At 35.0% G+C, this 13,861-nt stretch overlaps 1 protein-coding gene across 1 annotated transcript; it reads left to right on the top strand.

Annotated features, from left to right (window-relative positions):
- The first annotated feature begins 11,479 nt into the window (after positions 1 to 11,479).
- On the top strand, positions 11,480 to 11,923 carry LOC122749487 (myosin light polypeptide 6-like). Its single transcript, XM_043995882.1, has one exon. It carries the CDS (start codon positions 11,480 to 11,482, stop codon positions 11,921 to 11,923), a length of 444 nt encoding a protein of 147 aa, XP_043851817.1.
- The last annotated feature ends 1,938 nt before the right edge of the window (positions 11,924 to 13,861 follow it).

Below are 13,861 nucleotides of genomic sequence, written 5' to 3'. Positions count from 1 at the left end.
CTCTAGCTGGTGAACCAAATTTAGGAGAATTCCAAATTATGGAGAATTGCTCCAAATCCATGCCAAAATACTGGAAGAACTCAAAGAGAATCCACGTATTTTGACAAGAATATCCATACTCCTACAATACATTGCTTCTAAAGAGAAATGAAAAAATTTAGCTCTTATTTTTTAAAATAACTTTTACCATTTAGTGACCATGTGAAAGTCCTTGTAATTTAGCACCCAAAGACAATACTCTACACAGTGAGCCCTGAGTACATAGTTGTTGAACAACTTAACTGAGTGTATACCTTTTATTAATAAACTGACCCCTAATCTTTAAATATGTGGAAAAGTTTTTTCTTAATTATATGGATTTAAAGGTCTCTCAATATACTTTAGTGATTGAAATAACTTTTGCAAAAGCATTATAGTTCATATCATGGAACTCCACAAATAATTTATGATTTTTTTTTGCTAATGCCATCACTGTAAACAGAATTATTTTTAACTTAGAAGGAGAATATGAGAGATAAAAATTCCAAAATATGACATTTTATTCGTGGTCTCAGGTTCGATATTTGGAAGCTTGCCTGAAGTCTTTGGCTAAAACCATGGATAAATGGATAAATACAGAATCATATAGGGGAGGTTTTTTTTTCTTTGTTTATTTTTTCTGGGCAATGAGGGTTAAATGACTTGCCCAGGGTCACACAGCTAGAAGTGTCTGAGATCATATTTGAACTCAGATCCTCCTGAATCCAGAGCCAGTGCTTTATCCACTGTGCCACCTAGCTGCCCAAGGGTAGTCTTTTTTATAGGGTAGTCTTTTTTATAGGGTAGTCTTTTACTGAAAAGTAGGATTAGTTCTGTAACCTTAGAAAAAGTGAGAAGATCTTTTTAAATAGAAAGAAGAATTAATGGTTTAAATATAATTTATCCCCAAGATACTCAAAAGTTATGATATTGCAGTTGGGTACAGGGCTGAACACATGGATAACTATCAATATATGAATGTCTATATGCATGAATATGCCAAGTGACAAGTAATCATGGGTTGTTTATTGATACAGTGACTTCATTATTGTTGTTAGTAACAATAATGATGGTAACAACTCATTTATATTTTTCTTTATTTTTCAAAAAGTGCTTTATATACCTTACCATGTTAATTTCACAACAAATTCTGTGAGTCAGGTGCTAATATTATCCTTATTTTACAGATGAGGAAATTAAGCCTCAGAGATATTAAATGACTTCCCAGATGACATTCAAATTCCGGGCTTCTGGACTAGAACATGGACACAATAACAGCCACCTCAATTTGTTTCATAGAGTTTATGTGTATAACAAAACTGCATAAGAAATAGAACATATAACTGATTGGATTTTAAATTAATATTCCTAAAAGCATTTGGCAGGTTTTTTTCCTCTCATATCAGCTGAATTTGGCAGGGTGCTGGGGGTGGGGGGTTGGATAGGTATAATAACACCAAAAAACCCCTAAGCAAAGAATTTCAGTGACTCTAGCAAAATAAATCTCTAAATTTCTCAAAGAAATCCCCTAAGCAAAGAATTTCTAGTGACAAATTTAAGATGTCTCAGTCTCAACCCTCCTCCAAAAGATAAGCTACCTCTATGTAACAAGTACAAATCACCCCCAACCACCTGGACTAAAAGGAGAATTAATTTATTTCACAAGCCTGGGTAACTCTACCCTCTACTCATTGTGTATAGGAATCCTACCTATATGTGGAGGCTTAACTAGTTTCATGTTCAGAAGATCTAACCCTCCCTGAAATCCAAATTTGTTTACTCAATAAATCACATATTTAGCTGATGTTTTTATGATTCCTGTTGTTTTTTAACGTTTTGTAGGTTTTCACAGTAAATTTAGATGGTAAATACCTTTCCAAGTACAGAGATTGTGCAACGTTTCTTTGATATAAGTAATAGTGAGTATGTGTACACATACCTGTGTGTGTATACACACACAAGCTCACACACATATGTATATATGCATGAATGTACTCACACATGCATGCACGCATATCCCAGATATTGTGCTCAGCTTCCAGTCTGGAACACCTGATTGTGATTGTCATCTCAGAAGTAATTCAAAATCTTTAAGGCTTAGTTTCCTTATCTGTAAAAGCAGAATGACAGTAGCACCTGCCTCAAAGGATTGCTGTGAGAGTCAAATGAGATAAGATATGTGTATATTGTATGTGTGTATGTATATGTGCATGTATGTGTATGCATTTGTTCATGTGTATTTGCATATGTATACATTTATTCATATATATGTATGTGTGTATATATGCCCACATAATATAGTGCTAATGTTTAATATGTATACGTATATACACACACACATAAATGGTACTTATTATATGGGGTTTATATATCAATGTGTATATATATATATATATATATATATGTGTGTGTGTGTGTGTGTGTATTTGTATACATGTATATGTTTGTAAATACATATATATATCATTAAATACATATACATGTGTGCATAATCTTTAAATACCTATAGTAGATGTATAATCAATGCTTGCTAATGGATTGATAGAGTAAAATACACTATTTTAAATAGCCTTCAAAATAATTTTGTTAAGAAAAATATAAGCAGTATATAAAATTTTCAAATGGTCCATCAACAAATAACACCACTCCTAGGTCATTCCATAATTAGATTTGAATGAGCTAAGAGAAACTTGTGGGACAAAGGGGGAAACTCTCTTTCTGAAAATATTTCTTCAATCAGGCACTTGAGTACTTAAGTCGACTTTGGAGTTGAACATAATCCTTTTCCTCTTTGGTCTTCTAAGGTGAAAATTCTGCTCATATCTATGATATGGTAAGTCACTGACACCTTAGAGGAATAAATGTTTTAGAAATATGTGCTAAGAGAAATAGCTCACATTTGAATGCACTTTATTAGAAGTAAGCTAAACAGCAAGGCGTCCTTAGATTTGTGGTGTTGACAACGTGTGAGAAAGTCAGATAGGGATAACAAAGAATGATAGAAATGTCAAAGAGAAATATTACCAGTTTCATAATTTTACGTAGGATCATCCTAGACATACTATGTGGAATTTTCCACCAAGAAATATTATAATGAAAACAACAAAAGAAATAGGACTTATGGTAGGATTTTTGATGGAATTTACTATACAACTCATGCAGCCTGTCTGACTGATTTTTCTCCCTACTGAATTGACCAGTTAGTTGTTTGAAAGGACAAAATCCTTATCAGTTTTTTTTTTTTTTATGTCATGAAGACACTTCATAAACTGGAATAGAAAAGTGAAAGCAACTTTATTAAATTTCTCATTAAACTTTCTTTTCTCACATCCCTTACACAAATACACACACACACACATACACACATATGCATATATACAGATTCTCACTGAAACTTATTGATTTCCATATCTGTCTAAATACAGACAATTGATTATTTAAGAAGCACAACTCTAACTTTAAAATCTGCAATTTACAAGGGAATTCTCCTAAGCCTAAAAGCTTAGGAGATTTATTTCTAGATGTCAAGATGTAAAATACAAAAAGAACTATAGTTTCAGAGTTATTATTGGGTGGTTTTTTGTTATTGTTTCTAATCAGAAGATACTTCCCCCTTGCCAAATAAATCAATCATATGAGAGAACCTATAAGCCTTCAAAAAGACTAGAATCTAGGCTGCCTTCATTACATCAATTTGTGTTTCACCATTAAGATGGTATAAAAAATTATGAATTAGCTACCCGCCCCGTATTATACTAGGAGGACTTAATATAAAAATTCTTCAGAGAGGTGGAGACAAGATGGTCATGGAGAAAAGACAGAAATTCAACTGAATTCTTCCCCAACATGCCCCTAACACTTTCAAACAATGCAATAAAACAATTGCTAAATTGGTAGAACTGAAAAAAAGGATGGGGTGAGATAGTTTTCCAGCCAAAATTAACTTACAAGGTTGGCAGGAAAGACCTGTAACTCCCAAGTGAGAGTGGAGCATGCTGCCATTTAGAATATGCCAGCAGAGACCTGGCCCCAGAAAACCAGAAGCAGGCCTTGAGAGCCATTGAATCAGGAGAGGCAGCAGCTGCTTCCAGGGATCACAGCCCACAGAGAGTACAGTGGTAGAACAATTTGTCAGAAGGAGATAACAGGGGTCTTTTTGCTGGCACTATGGGCAGGACTCTGTTACCATGTCCATAATCTGATTACTATCCTGGGTGGCAGTCCCAGGAAAAAGAAGAGCAGCAAAGCTTGTAGGCAGAGTGGAACAGGAACCCTCCTCACAGTTCCAGGTCAGAAAATAATGCTTGCGGTCACTCACAGACCAGATCACAGGCCACAAGATAGTAAACAGACCTCTCCTTACATCATAATTCCTTGGAAGAACTAAAACCTTACAGGTGCCCAGAAGAATCTCTGAAAATAGCTCTGCAAAACCCCTGAAGCTGAGGACAGTAGCCCCCTGCCTTGAAAGCAGAGCTCTACTTTAAGAAAGAGTTAAAAGTCAATAAATAGGCTAGGAAAAGGAGCAAACAACAGAAAAAAAAACAATCTAACTATAGAAAGATACTATGGTGACAAGGAAGATCAAAACACAACCTCAAAAGATAAAAAAGTAAAAAATCCTATATCCAAAGTATCCAAGAAAAATATGAATTTGTACAACAAAGATTTTGGGCAGAGCCAAGATGGCAAAGAGAAGCCAGGAAGCTGTGTGAACTCTTCTGAGTTTCCCTCAAAAACATTAAATCAAGCCTCTAAATGGATTATGGAACTAAAGAATGTATAAAAAGACAGAGGGACTCAATTTTCCAAAATGAGATAATTTAGAAGACTTCAGGAAAGGTCTGTCTCATTTGTGCAAAAAGGTAGGGCTATGCCGTACAGCTCAGCACAGCACATCTCAGCGCAAATCAGTGCAGCACACCACAGAGCAGGTCTGAGCAAGTAAACAGTAGGCTAATAGCCCCAACAAAAATGAATAGCTAAGGCCTCTTCATCCTGGATCACAAGGATGATGTTACAATGGGCCATTTGTGAGAGTTACCAGCACTGGCTAAGAGGGTAAAATGCGAGCTAGAAAATCAGCCAAAGGACAGGCACAATTTGCCAAGTCTTCCCAGCAGAGGGAAAAAGCCCAGGGCAGTGAGAATTCTGAAAGCCACATAAGCTTCAGAGTAGAAAGACAGTGACAAGCCCCTATCCCCCAGTACAAGAGGATTGCAACAGTGGACCCTGTGCCCCAGGAGTACACCTCAACTTTATAAGTTTAAAAATAGGCTACAATATGAGTAAGAAACAGAAAAGTAGGGGCAGCTAGGTGGCACAATGGATAAAGCACCAGCCCTGGATTCAGGAGGACCTGAGTTCAAATCCGGCCTCAGACACTTGACACTTACTAGCTGTGTGACCCGGGACAAGTCACTTAACCCCCATTGCCCTGCAAAAAAAATTAAAAAAAAGAAAAGAAAAAAGAAACAGAAAAGTACCCTTACCATTGACAATACTATCAAAATGCCAACATGTGAAGGCTAAGGTGGGGAGATGAACTGGTCTTAAGACCAAAAAGACTTCTTGGAAGAGCTCAAAAAGGCTTTTAAAAATAAAATGAAAGAGGTAGAAGACAAAATGGGAAAATAAATGAGAGAAATAAGAGTTACACAAGAAAATTATGAAAAAAAGAATCAACAGCTTGCAATAGGAAAAACAAAAAATTGACTGGAAGAAACAATTCCTCAAAAAAATACAATTGCCCAAATGGGGAAAAATTGGCCAAATGGAAAAGGAGGTGTAAAAGCTTACTATGGAAAATAATGCGTTAAAAATTACAAATGGGCAAATGGAAGCTAAGGATTCCATGAGACATCAAGAAACCATCAAGTTGAATCAAAAGACTGAAAAAAATAGAGGAAAACGTGAAATACATCATTGGAAAGACAACTCACCTGGAAAAAAGATCCAGGAGAGATAACCTAAGAATTATTGGACTATGTGAAAGCCATGATAAAAAAAGAATCTAGACACCATATTAGATGAAATTTTCAAGGAGAACTGCCCTGATATCATAGAATCAGAGGATAAAATCATCATTGAAAGAATCTACTGATCACCTCTTGAAAGAGACCCCAAAAGGAAAACTCCAAGGAATATTGTAGCCAAACTCAAGAATTATCAGATGAAGTAGAAAATACTATAAGCAGCCAGGAAGAAACAATTTAAATATCATGGCACAAGAGTTAGGATTACACAGGACCTGGAAGCTTCAACATTAATGGATCACAAGGCTTGGAATATGACATTGTAGAAGGCAAATGACCTCGGATTAAAATCAAGAATCAAATACCCAGCAAAATTGAACATTCTATTTCAGGGGAAAAGATGGAAATTCAATGAAATAGGGAACTTCCAAGGTTTCCTGAAGAAAAGACTAGCACTGAAGAGAAAATTTGATATTCAAATATAAGACTCAAGAGAAGTATAAAAGGTAAACGGGAAAAAGTTATTCCTTAACTTTAAACTGATTACATCCCCACAAGGGAATATAATTCTTTTAACTCTTAATATCTGTGTGTGTATTGGAAAATAGTTATTAAATTAACTTTCATGTAATTATATAAAGAAACTTAAGGGGCAGAATAAAAGGAGAATGGGGGAGGACAGGGAAAGGAAGGTAGAATGGAGTTAATTACATCATATGAAGAGGCACAAAAAACCTATTACAATAGAGGGAAAGAAAGGAGGGGTGAGCATTGTTTAGTCTCATCTGATTTGGTTAAAAGAGGGGATACAATATACCCGCATTTGGATAAACTTAGTTTGCACCTTAAGGAAGTAAAAGGCAAGGGAAAAATGGTGGTACTGCTAGAAAGGAAAGCAGAAGCAGGGGAGGAAAGGGGGGGCAAGGAAGGGTGGCTGATAAAAGAGGGAAGATTGAGGGAGGCAGTGGTCAGAAACAAATTAGTGGTGAGGAGGAATAGGGTGAAAGAAATAAAAAAGAGTACAAACAATGGGAAAAGAGGATGGAGGGAATTACATAGTTACTAATCATAACTGTGAATGTGAATGGGATGAACTCTAACATAAAACCGAAGTTGGGGGCAGCTAGGTGGTGTAGTGGATAAAGCACTGGCCCTGGATTCAGGAGGACCTGAGTTCAAATCCAGCCTCAGACACTTGACACTTACTAGCTGTGTGACCCTGGGCAAGTTACTTAATACCCACTGCCGTGCAAACAAAACAAAACAAAACAAAACAAAACAAAACAAAAACAAAACATAAAACCAAAGCAAATAGCAGAGTGAATTAAAAACCAGAATCCTTCAATATGTTGTTTACCAGAAACACATCTGAGGCAGAGAGATGCACACAGAGTAAAGGTTAAAGGTGGGAGCGAATATATTACACTTCAGGTGAAGACAAAAAAGCAGGGGAAGAAATCCTTATCTCAGACAAGGCAAAAGCATAAGTAGATTTAATCAAAAATAGATCTAATTAAAAGAGATAAGGAAAGAAACTACATCTTGCTAAAAGGTACCATAGACAATGAAGTAATATAAATACTAAACATATAAGCACCAAGTGGTATAGCATCTAATTTCTTAGAAGAGAAGTTAAATGAATTAGAAGAGGAAATATACAGCAAGTAGGGGATCTTAACCTTCCCCTCTCAGAAAAAGATAAATTTAACCATGAAATAAATAAGAAAGATATTAAAGAGGTGAAGATAATTTTAGAAAAGTTAGGTATGATAGACCTCTGGAGAAAACTGAATGGGGATAGAAAGCAATATAAATTTTTCTCAGTGGTACAAGCCACATAACACAAAAACTCACCATGTATTAGGCACAAAAAGCTCACAGTGAAATGTAGAAAGGCAGAAATAGTAAACGCATCCTGCTCAGATCATGATTTTATAAAAATTACATGTAATAAAGAGCCATGGAAAGGTAGACTTAAAATTCATTGGAGAATAAACAATATTGTAAAAAATGATGGGGTCAAAAAACTAATTATAGGAACAATCAATAGCTTCATCCAAGACAATGACAATAATGAGAAAACATACCAAAACTTATGGGGTTCAGCCAAAGCAGTTCTTAGGGGAAATTGCATAACTCTAAATGCTTACATGAAAAAAAATAGAAAAAGAAGAGGTCAATGAATTGGGCATGCAACAAAAATCAAAAAGGAGGGCAGATTAGGGGAGGCAGGGGTAAGAAGCAAGACATTGGTGAGGAGGAATAGGGTGAAAGAAGCAGGGAAAGTACAAAGGAGGTAAATAGAATGGAGGGGAATAGACAGCTAGAAATACTAACTGTGTATGTGAATGGGATGAACTCTGCCATAAAATGGAAGCGAATTGCAGAGTGGATTAAAAGCCAGAATCCAACAATATGCTGTTTACAAGAAACCCATTTGAAGCAGATACACATGGAGTAAAGGTAAAAGGCTGGAGCATAATATATTATGTTTCAGCTAAAGTAAAAAAATCAGGGGTAGCAATCCGTATCTCAGACAAAGCACAGGCAAAAATAGATCTCATTAAGAGAGATAAAGAACGAAACTACATCTTGCTAAAAGGTACTATATATAATGAAGTAATATCAATATGAAACATGTATGTGCCAAGTGGTATAGCGTCCAAATTCTTAGAGGAGAAGTTACAAGAGTTACAAGAGGAAATACACAGTAATACTATACTAGTGGGGATCTGATTCTTCCCCTCTCAGAATTAGATAAATCTAGCCACAAAATAAATAAGAAAGAAGTGAAAGGGGTGAATAGAATACTAGAAAGGTTAGACATGATAGATGTCTGGAGAGAACTGAATGGGGGTAGAAAGGAATATACCTTTTTCTCAGCAGTACATGGCACATTTTCAAAAACTGACCATGTATTAGGGCACAAAAACATCATAGTCAAATGTAGAAAGGCAGAAATAGTAAATGCATCCTTCTCAGATCATGATGCAATAAAAATTACATGTAATAAAGAGCCATGGAAAGGTAAACTGAAAATCAATTGGAAACTAAATAATTTCATTCTAAAGAATGAGTGTGTCAAACAACAAATCATAGAAACAATCAATAACTTTATCCAAGGGAATGACAATGAAGAGACAACATACCAAAATCTATGGGATACAGCCAAAGCAGTGCTTAGGGGAAATTTTATATCTCTAAATGATTATATCAATAAAAAAGAGAAAGAAGAAATCAATGAATTGGGCATGCAACTTAAAAAGGTAGAAAAAAGAACAAATTAGAAATCCCCAATTAAATACTAAATTAGAAATCCTGAAAATTAAAAGAGAAATTAATACAATTGAAAGCAAGAAAACTATATAATTAATCGATAAAACTAAGAGCTGGTTTTATGGAAAAAAAAAACAACAAAATACATAAACCACTGGTTAATTTGATTTAAAAAAAGAAAGAAGAAAACCAAATTACGAGTATCAAAAATGAAAGGGGTGATTTTACCACCAATGAAGTGGAAATGAAAGCAATGATTAGGAACTATTTTGCCCAACTGTATGCCAATAAATTTAACAATCCAAATGAAATGTATAAATATTAACAAAAACACAAACTGCCCAGGTGAACTAAAGAGGAAATAAAATCCTTAAATAAGCCCATATTAGAAAAAGAAATTGAGCAAGCCATTAATGAACTCTCTAAGAAAAAATCCCCAGGGCCAGATGGGTTTACAGGTGAATTCTACCAAACATATGAAGAAAAATTAATGAATTGGGCATGCAACTAAAAATAGCTAGTAAAAGAACAAATTAAAAATCCCCAATTAAATACTAAATTAGAAATCCTGAAAATCAAAGGAGACATTACTAAAATTCAAAGTAAGAAAACTACAGAATTAATGAAACTAAGAGCTTTTTTTTGGAGGGGGGGGGGAATGAGGGTTAAGTGACCTGCCCAGGGTATAAGTCTCTGAGGCCAGATTTGAACTCAAGTCCTCCTCAATCCATGGCCAGTGTTTTATCCACTGTGCCACATAGCTACCCCCAAAGAGCTGGTTTTAAGGAAAAACAAAACAAAACAAAACAAACAATAAAATAGATAAACCTTTAGTTAATTTGATTAAAAAAAAGAAGAATCCCAAATTACCAGTATCAAAAATGAAAGGATGAATTTACCAGCAAAAAAGTAGAAATTAAAACAATGATTAAGAGCTTTTCTATTCAAATGTATGCCAATAAGCTGGACAATCTGAAGGAAATGGATGAATACTTACAAAAAATAAACTGCCCAGTTTAACAAAAGAGAAAATAAAATCCTTAAATAAGCCCATTTTAGGAAAAAAAATAAACTGAAGAAGCCACCAATGAACTCCTGAAAAAAATCTCCAGGGCCAGATGGGTTTATAAGTGAATTCCACCAAACATTTGAGGAACAATTAATTCCAATACTATACAAATTATTTGGAAAAATAGGTGAAGAAGGAAATCTACCAAATTCCTGTTATGACACAAATATTTTGTTCATACCTAAACCAGGCAGAGTCAAAACAGAGAAAGAAAATTATAGATCAATTTCCTTAATGAATATTGATGCAAAAATCTTAAATAAAATATTAGAAAGCTAATTACAGCAATTCATCACCAGGATAATACATTATAACCAGGTAAGATTTATACCAGGAATGCAGGACTGGTTCAACATTAAGAAAACTATCAACATAATCAACCACATCAATAAAATAAATTAACCAAAATCATATGATTATCTCAATATATTCAGAGAAAGCTTTTGAGAAAATACAACACTCATTCCTATTAAAAACACTAGAGAGCAGAGGAATAAGTGGAGCTTTCCTTAAAATAATACTCAGTATGTAACTAAAACCATCAGCAAACATTATATATATTGGGGATAAGTTGGAAGCATTCCTAATAAAATCAGAGGGGAAACAGGAATGTCCATTATCACCTCTTCTTTAATATTGTACTAGAAATGTTAGCTTTAGCAATAAGAGAAGAAAGAGGAATTACAGGAATTAGAATAGGCAAGGAAGAAACAAAACTATCACACTTTGCAGATGATATGATGATATACTTAGAGAATCCTAAAAAATCAACTAAAAACTAACTTGAAATAATTAATAACTTTAGCGAAGTTGTAGGATATAAAATAAATCCACATAAATCTTCAGCATTTCTATACATGACAAACAAAGCTCAACAGCAAGGGCTAGAAAGAGAAAATCCATTTAAAGTAATTATAGACAATATAAAATACATAGGAGTCTACATGCTAAGACAAAAATCGGAACTCTATGAACACATATACAAAACACTTTTCACACAAATTAAATAAAATATAAATAATTGGACAAATATCAATTTCCCATGGATAAGCTTAGCTAATATAATAAAAATGAGAATTCTAGGGAGCCATTACATACAGCGGCAAAAGCAGCAGCACTACAACTGAGCTGCTCAGCTAAGATGTGGGACTTCAAGGAAGATCAAACGGCTAAGTCCAAGGAGTCCTTCCAGCTATTTGATGGAAACATCTTACACAGCCAGTATGGGGACATGATGCGGGCCCTGGGTCAGAACCCCATTGATGCTGAGGTGCTCAAAGTCTTAGGGAATCCTAAGAGTGATGAGATGAATGAGAAGGTGCTAGACTTTGAACACTTTCTGCCAATGCTGCAGACCATAGCAAAGAATAAGGACCAGGGCACATATGAAGTCTACATAGAGGGGTCTTGGGTGTTTGATAAGGAAATGAACTGCACAGTCATGGGGGATGAAAGACAGCATATTCTCATCACTTTGGGTGAGAAGATGATAGAGGAAGAAGTGGAAGTGTTGGTAGCAGGGCATGAGGACAGCAATGGTTGTATCAACTATGAAGAGCTAGCCCAGATGGTGCTGAATGGCTGAGAACAAAAGTCCCTTTTCCAGAAAGAATCTCCTAACTTTCTCAGTGTGAAAATGACCCTTTCCCCTGAAGCAACTAACTACATTATCAGGGTTACCAACATCCTTCCTTCTAACCCGCACCACATATCCTCTTTGGCCTACCTGCTCTCTGCTTTCACCAAATAAACATGGTAACTGCTAAAAAAAAAAAAAAAAAAAAGACAAGTCCAACTAAATTAATTTACTTCTTCAGTGACATACCATTCAGACTACATAAAAATTATGTTATAGAGCTAGAAAAAAATAACAAATTTCATCTGAAAGAACAAAAGGTCAAGAATATCAAGGGAACTGATGGAAAAAAATGCATAGGAAGGTGAGCTAACTGTACCAAATCTGAAGCTATACTATAAAGGGTTAGTCATCAAAACTATTTGGTACTGGCTGAGAAATAAAGTGGTGGTGGGGCAGTTAGGAACAGTGAATAAAGCACTGGCCCAGGATTCAGGAAGACCTGAGTTCAAATCCAGCCTCAGACACTTGACACTTACTAGCTATGTGACCCTGGGCAGGTCATTTAACCGTCATTGCTCAGCAAAAAACAAACAAACAAAACAAAACAAACAAAAAAAGAAAGAAATGGTGTATAAAAGGAATAGTTTAGGCACAGGAGACACAGTACTAAATTACTACAGTATTTTTTTTGAGTTGCAAATATTATGCCTCCTCCTTCCCTCCCCTCCTCCTTCCCTGAGGCAGTAGGCAATCATATATAGGTTGTACATGTGCAATTATGTAAAACATTACCATATTGGTCATTTTTTATAAGAAAACATGAATTTTTTAAAAATGAAAGAAAAAAAGAAACAATTAAAGTATCAGGAGCCACAGTTAGTATAACACAAGATTTAGGAACTTGTACGTTAAAGGACTGGAGGGCTTGGAATATGATATTCCAGAAGATAAAGGAGGTATGATTACAACCAGGAATCATCTACCCATAAAAACTGAGTATGATCCTTCAGGGGAGAAAAATGGAAAATCAATGAAATAGAGAACTATCAATCATTCTTGATGAAAAGACCACAACTGAATAGAATATTTGACTTTCAAATGTAAGACTCAAGAGAAGCATGAAAAGGTCAATTGGAAAGTTAAATCATAAGTGATTTAATAAGTTAAATTGTTTACATTCCTACATGGGAAGATGATAGTTCTTAGTAATTAGAAATTTCTCATTATTAGGATAGTTAAAAGGACTATATATAGATAGAGGGTATAGGTTTGACTATGAATGGATGATATTTTTAAAAAATAAAATTAAGGGGTGAGAGTGTAAGTGAAAGGTAGAATGGGATAAATTATAACAAAGAGGAAAAAAAAGGGTTTACAATGGAGGCAAAGGGGGGAGGTAAGGAAGAGTCATTCCTCTTCACAATAGCTCACAGAAAGAATAAATCCCACTAAATTGGGCATAGAAACTGTCTTATTCTATAGGAAAATGGGATCATAAGGGGATATGAGTAGAGCGGGAAATAGAAGGGAGAAGAGACGGAGGAGGGACTAGTCAGAAGGAGAATACTTTTGAGGAAGGACAGGGTAAAAGGAGAGAGAGACAAAAATAAATGGGGTAGGAGAGAAATATAGAGACCTAAGCCATATTTATAAAAAAGAGCTATTCCCCAGTTGATAATGATCAATATATATGAAAAGTTTTCAGACGAAGTAATCAAAGGTATCCATAGCCATATGAAAAAAAAGTTCTAACTCACTATTGATTGGAAAAATGCAAATTAAAACAATTCTGAAGTACTACCATATACATATTAGATTGTATAATAGGACAGAAAATAAAAATGACAAATTTTGTAGGGGATATGGAAATATTGGGACCCTAATGCATTGTTGATGGCCTTGTAAAGTGATTTGATCATTACGGAGAGCAATTTGGAACTATGC

This window comes from Dromiciops gliroides, chromosome 1 (genome assembly GCF_019393635.1).
Source record: "Dromiciops gliroides isolate mDroGli1 chromosome 1, mDroGli1.pri, whole genome shotgun sequence".
Taxonomy (NCBI): domain Eukaryota; kingdom Metazoa; phylum Chordata; class Mammalia; order Microbiotheria; family Microbiotheriidae; genus Dromiciops; species Dromiciops gliroides.
The sequence above is the reverse complement of the archived record's forward strand: the minus strand, read 5'-3'. Positions and strand labels throughout refer to the sequence as shown.

What these genes read in the sequence shown, in the direction of transcription:
- LOC122749487 (XM_043995882.1), top strand. Translation starts at nt 11,480, where the DNA reads ATGTGGGACTTCAAGGAAGATCAAACGGCTAAGTCCAAGGAGTCCTTC.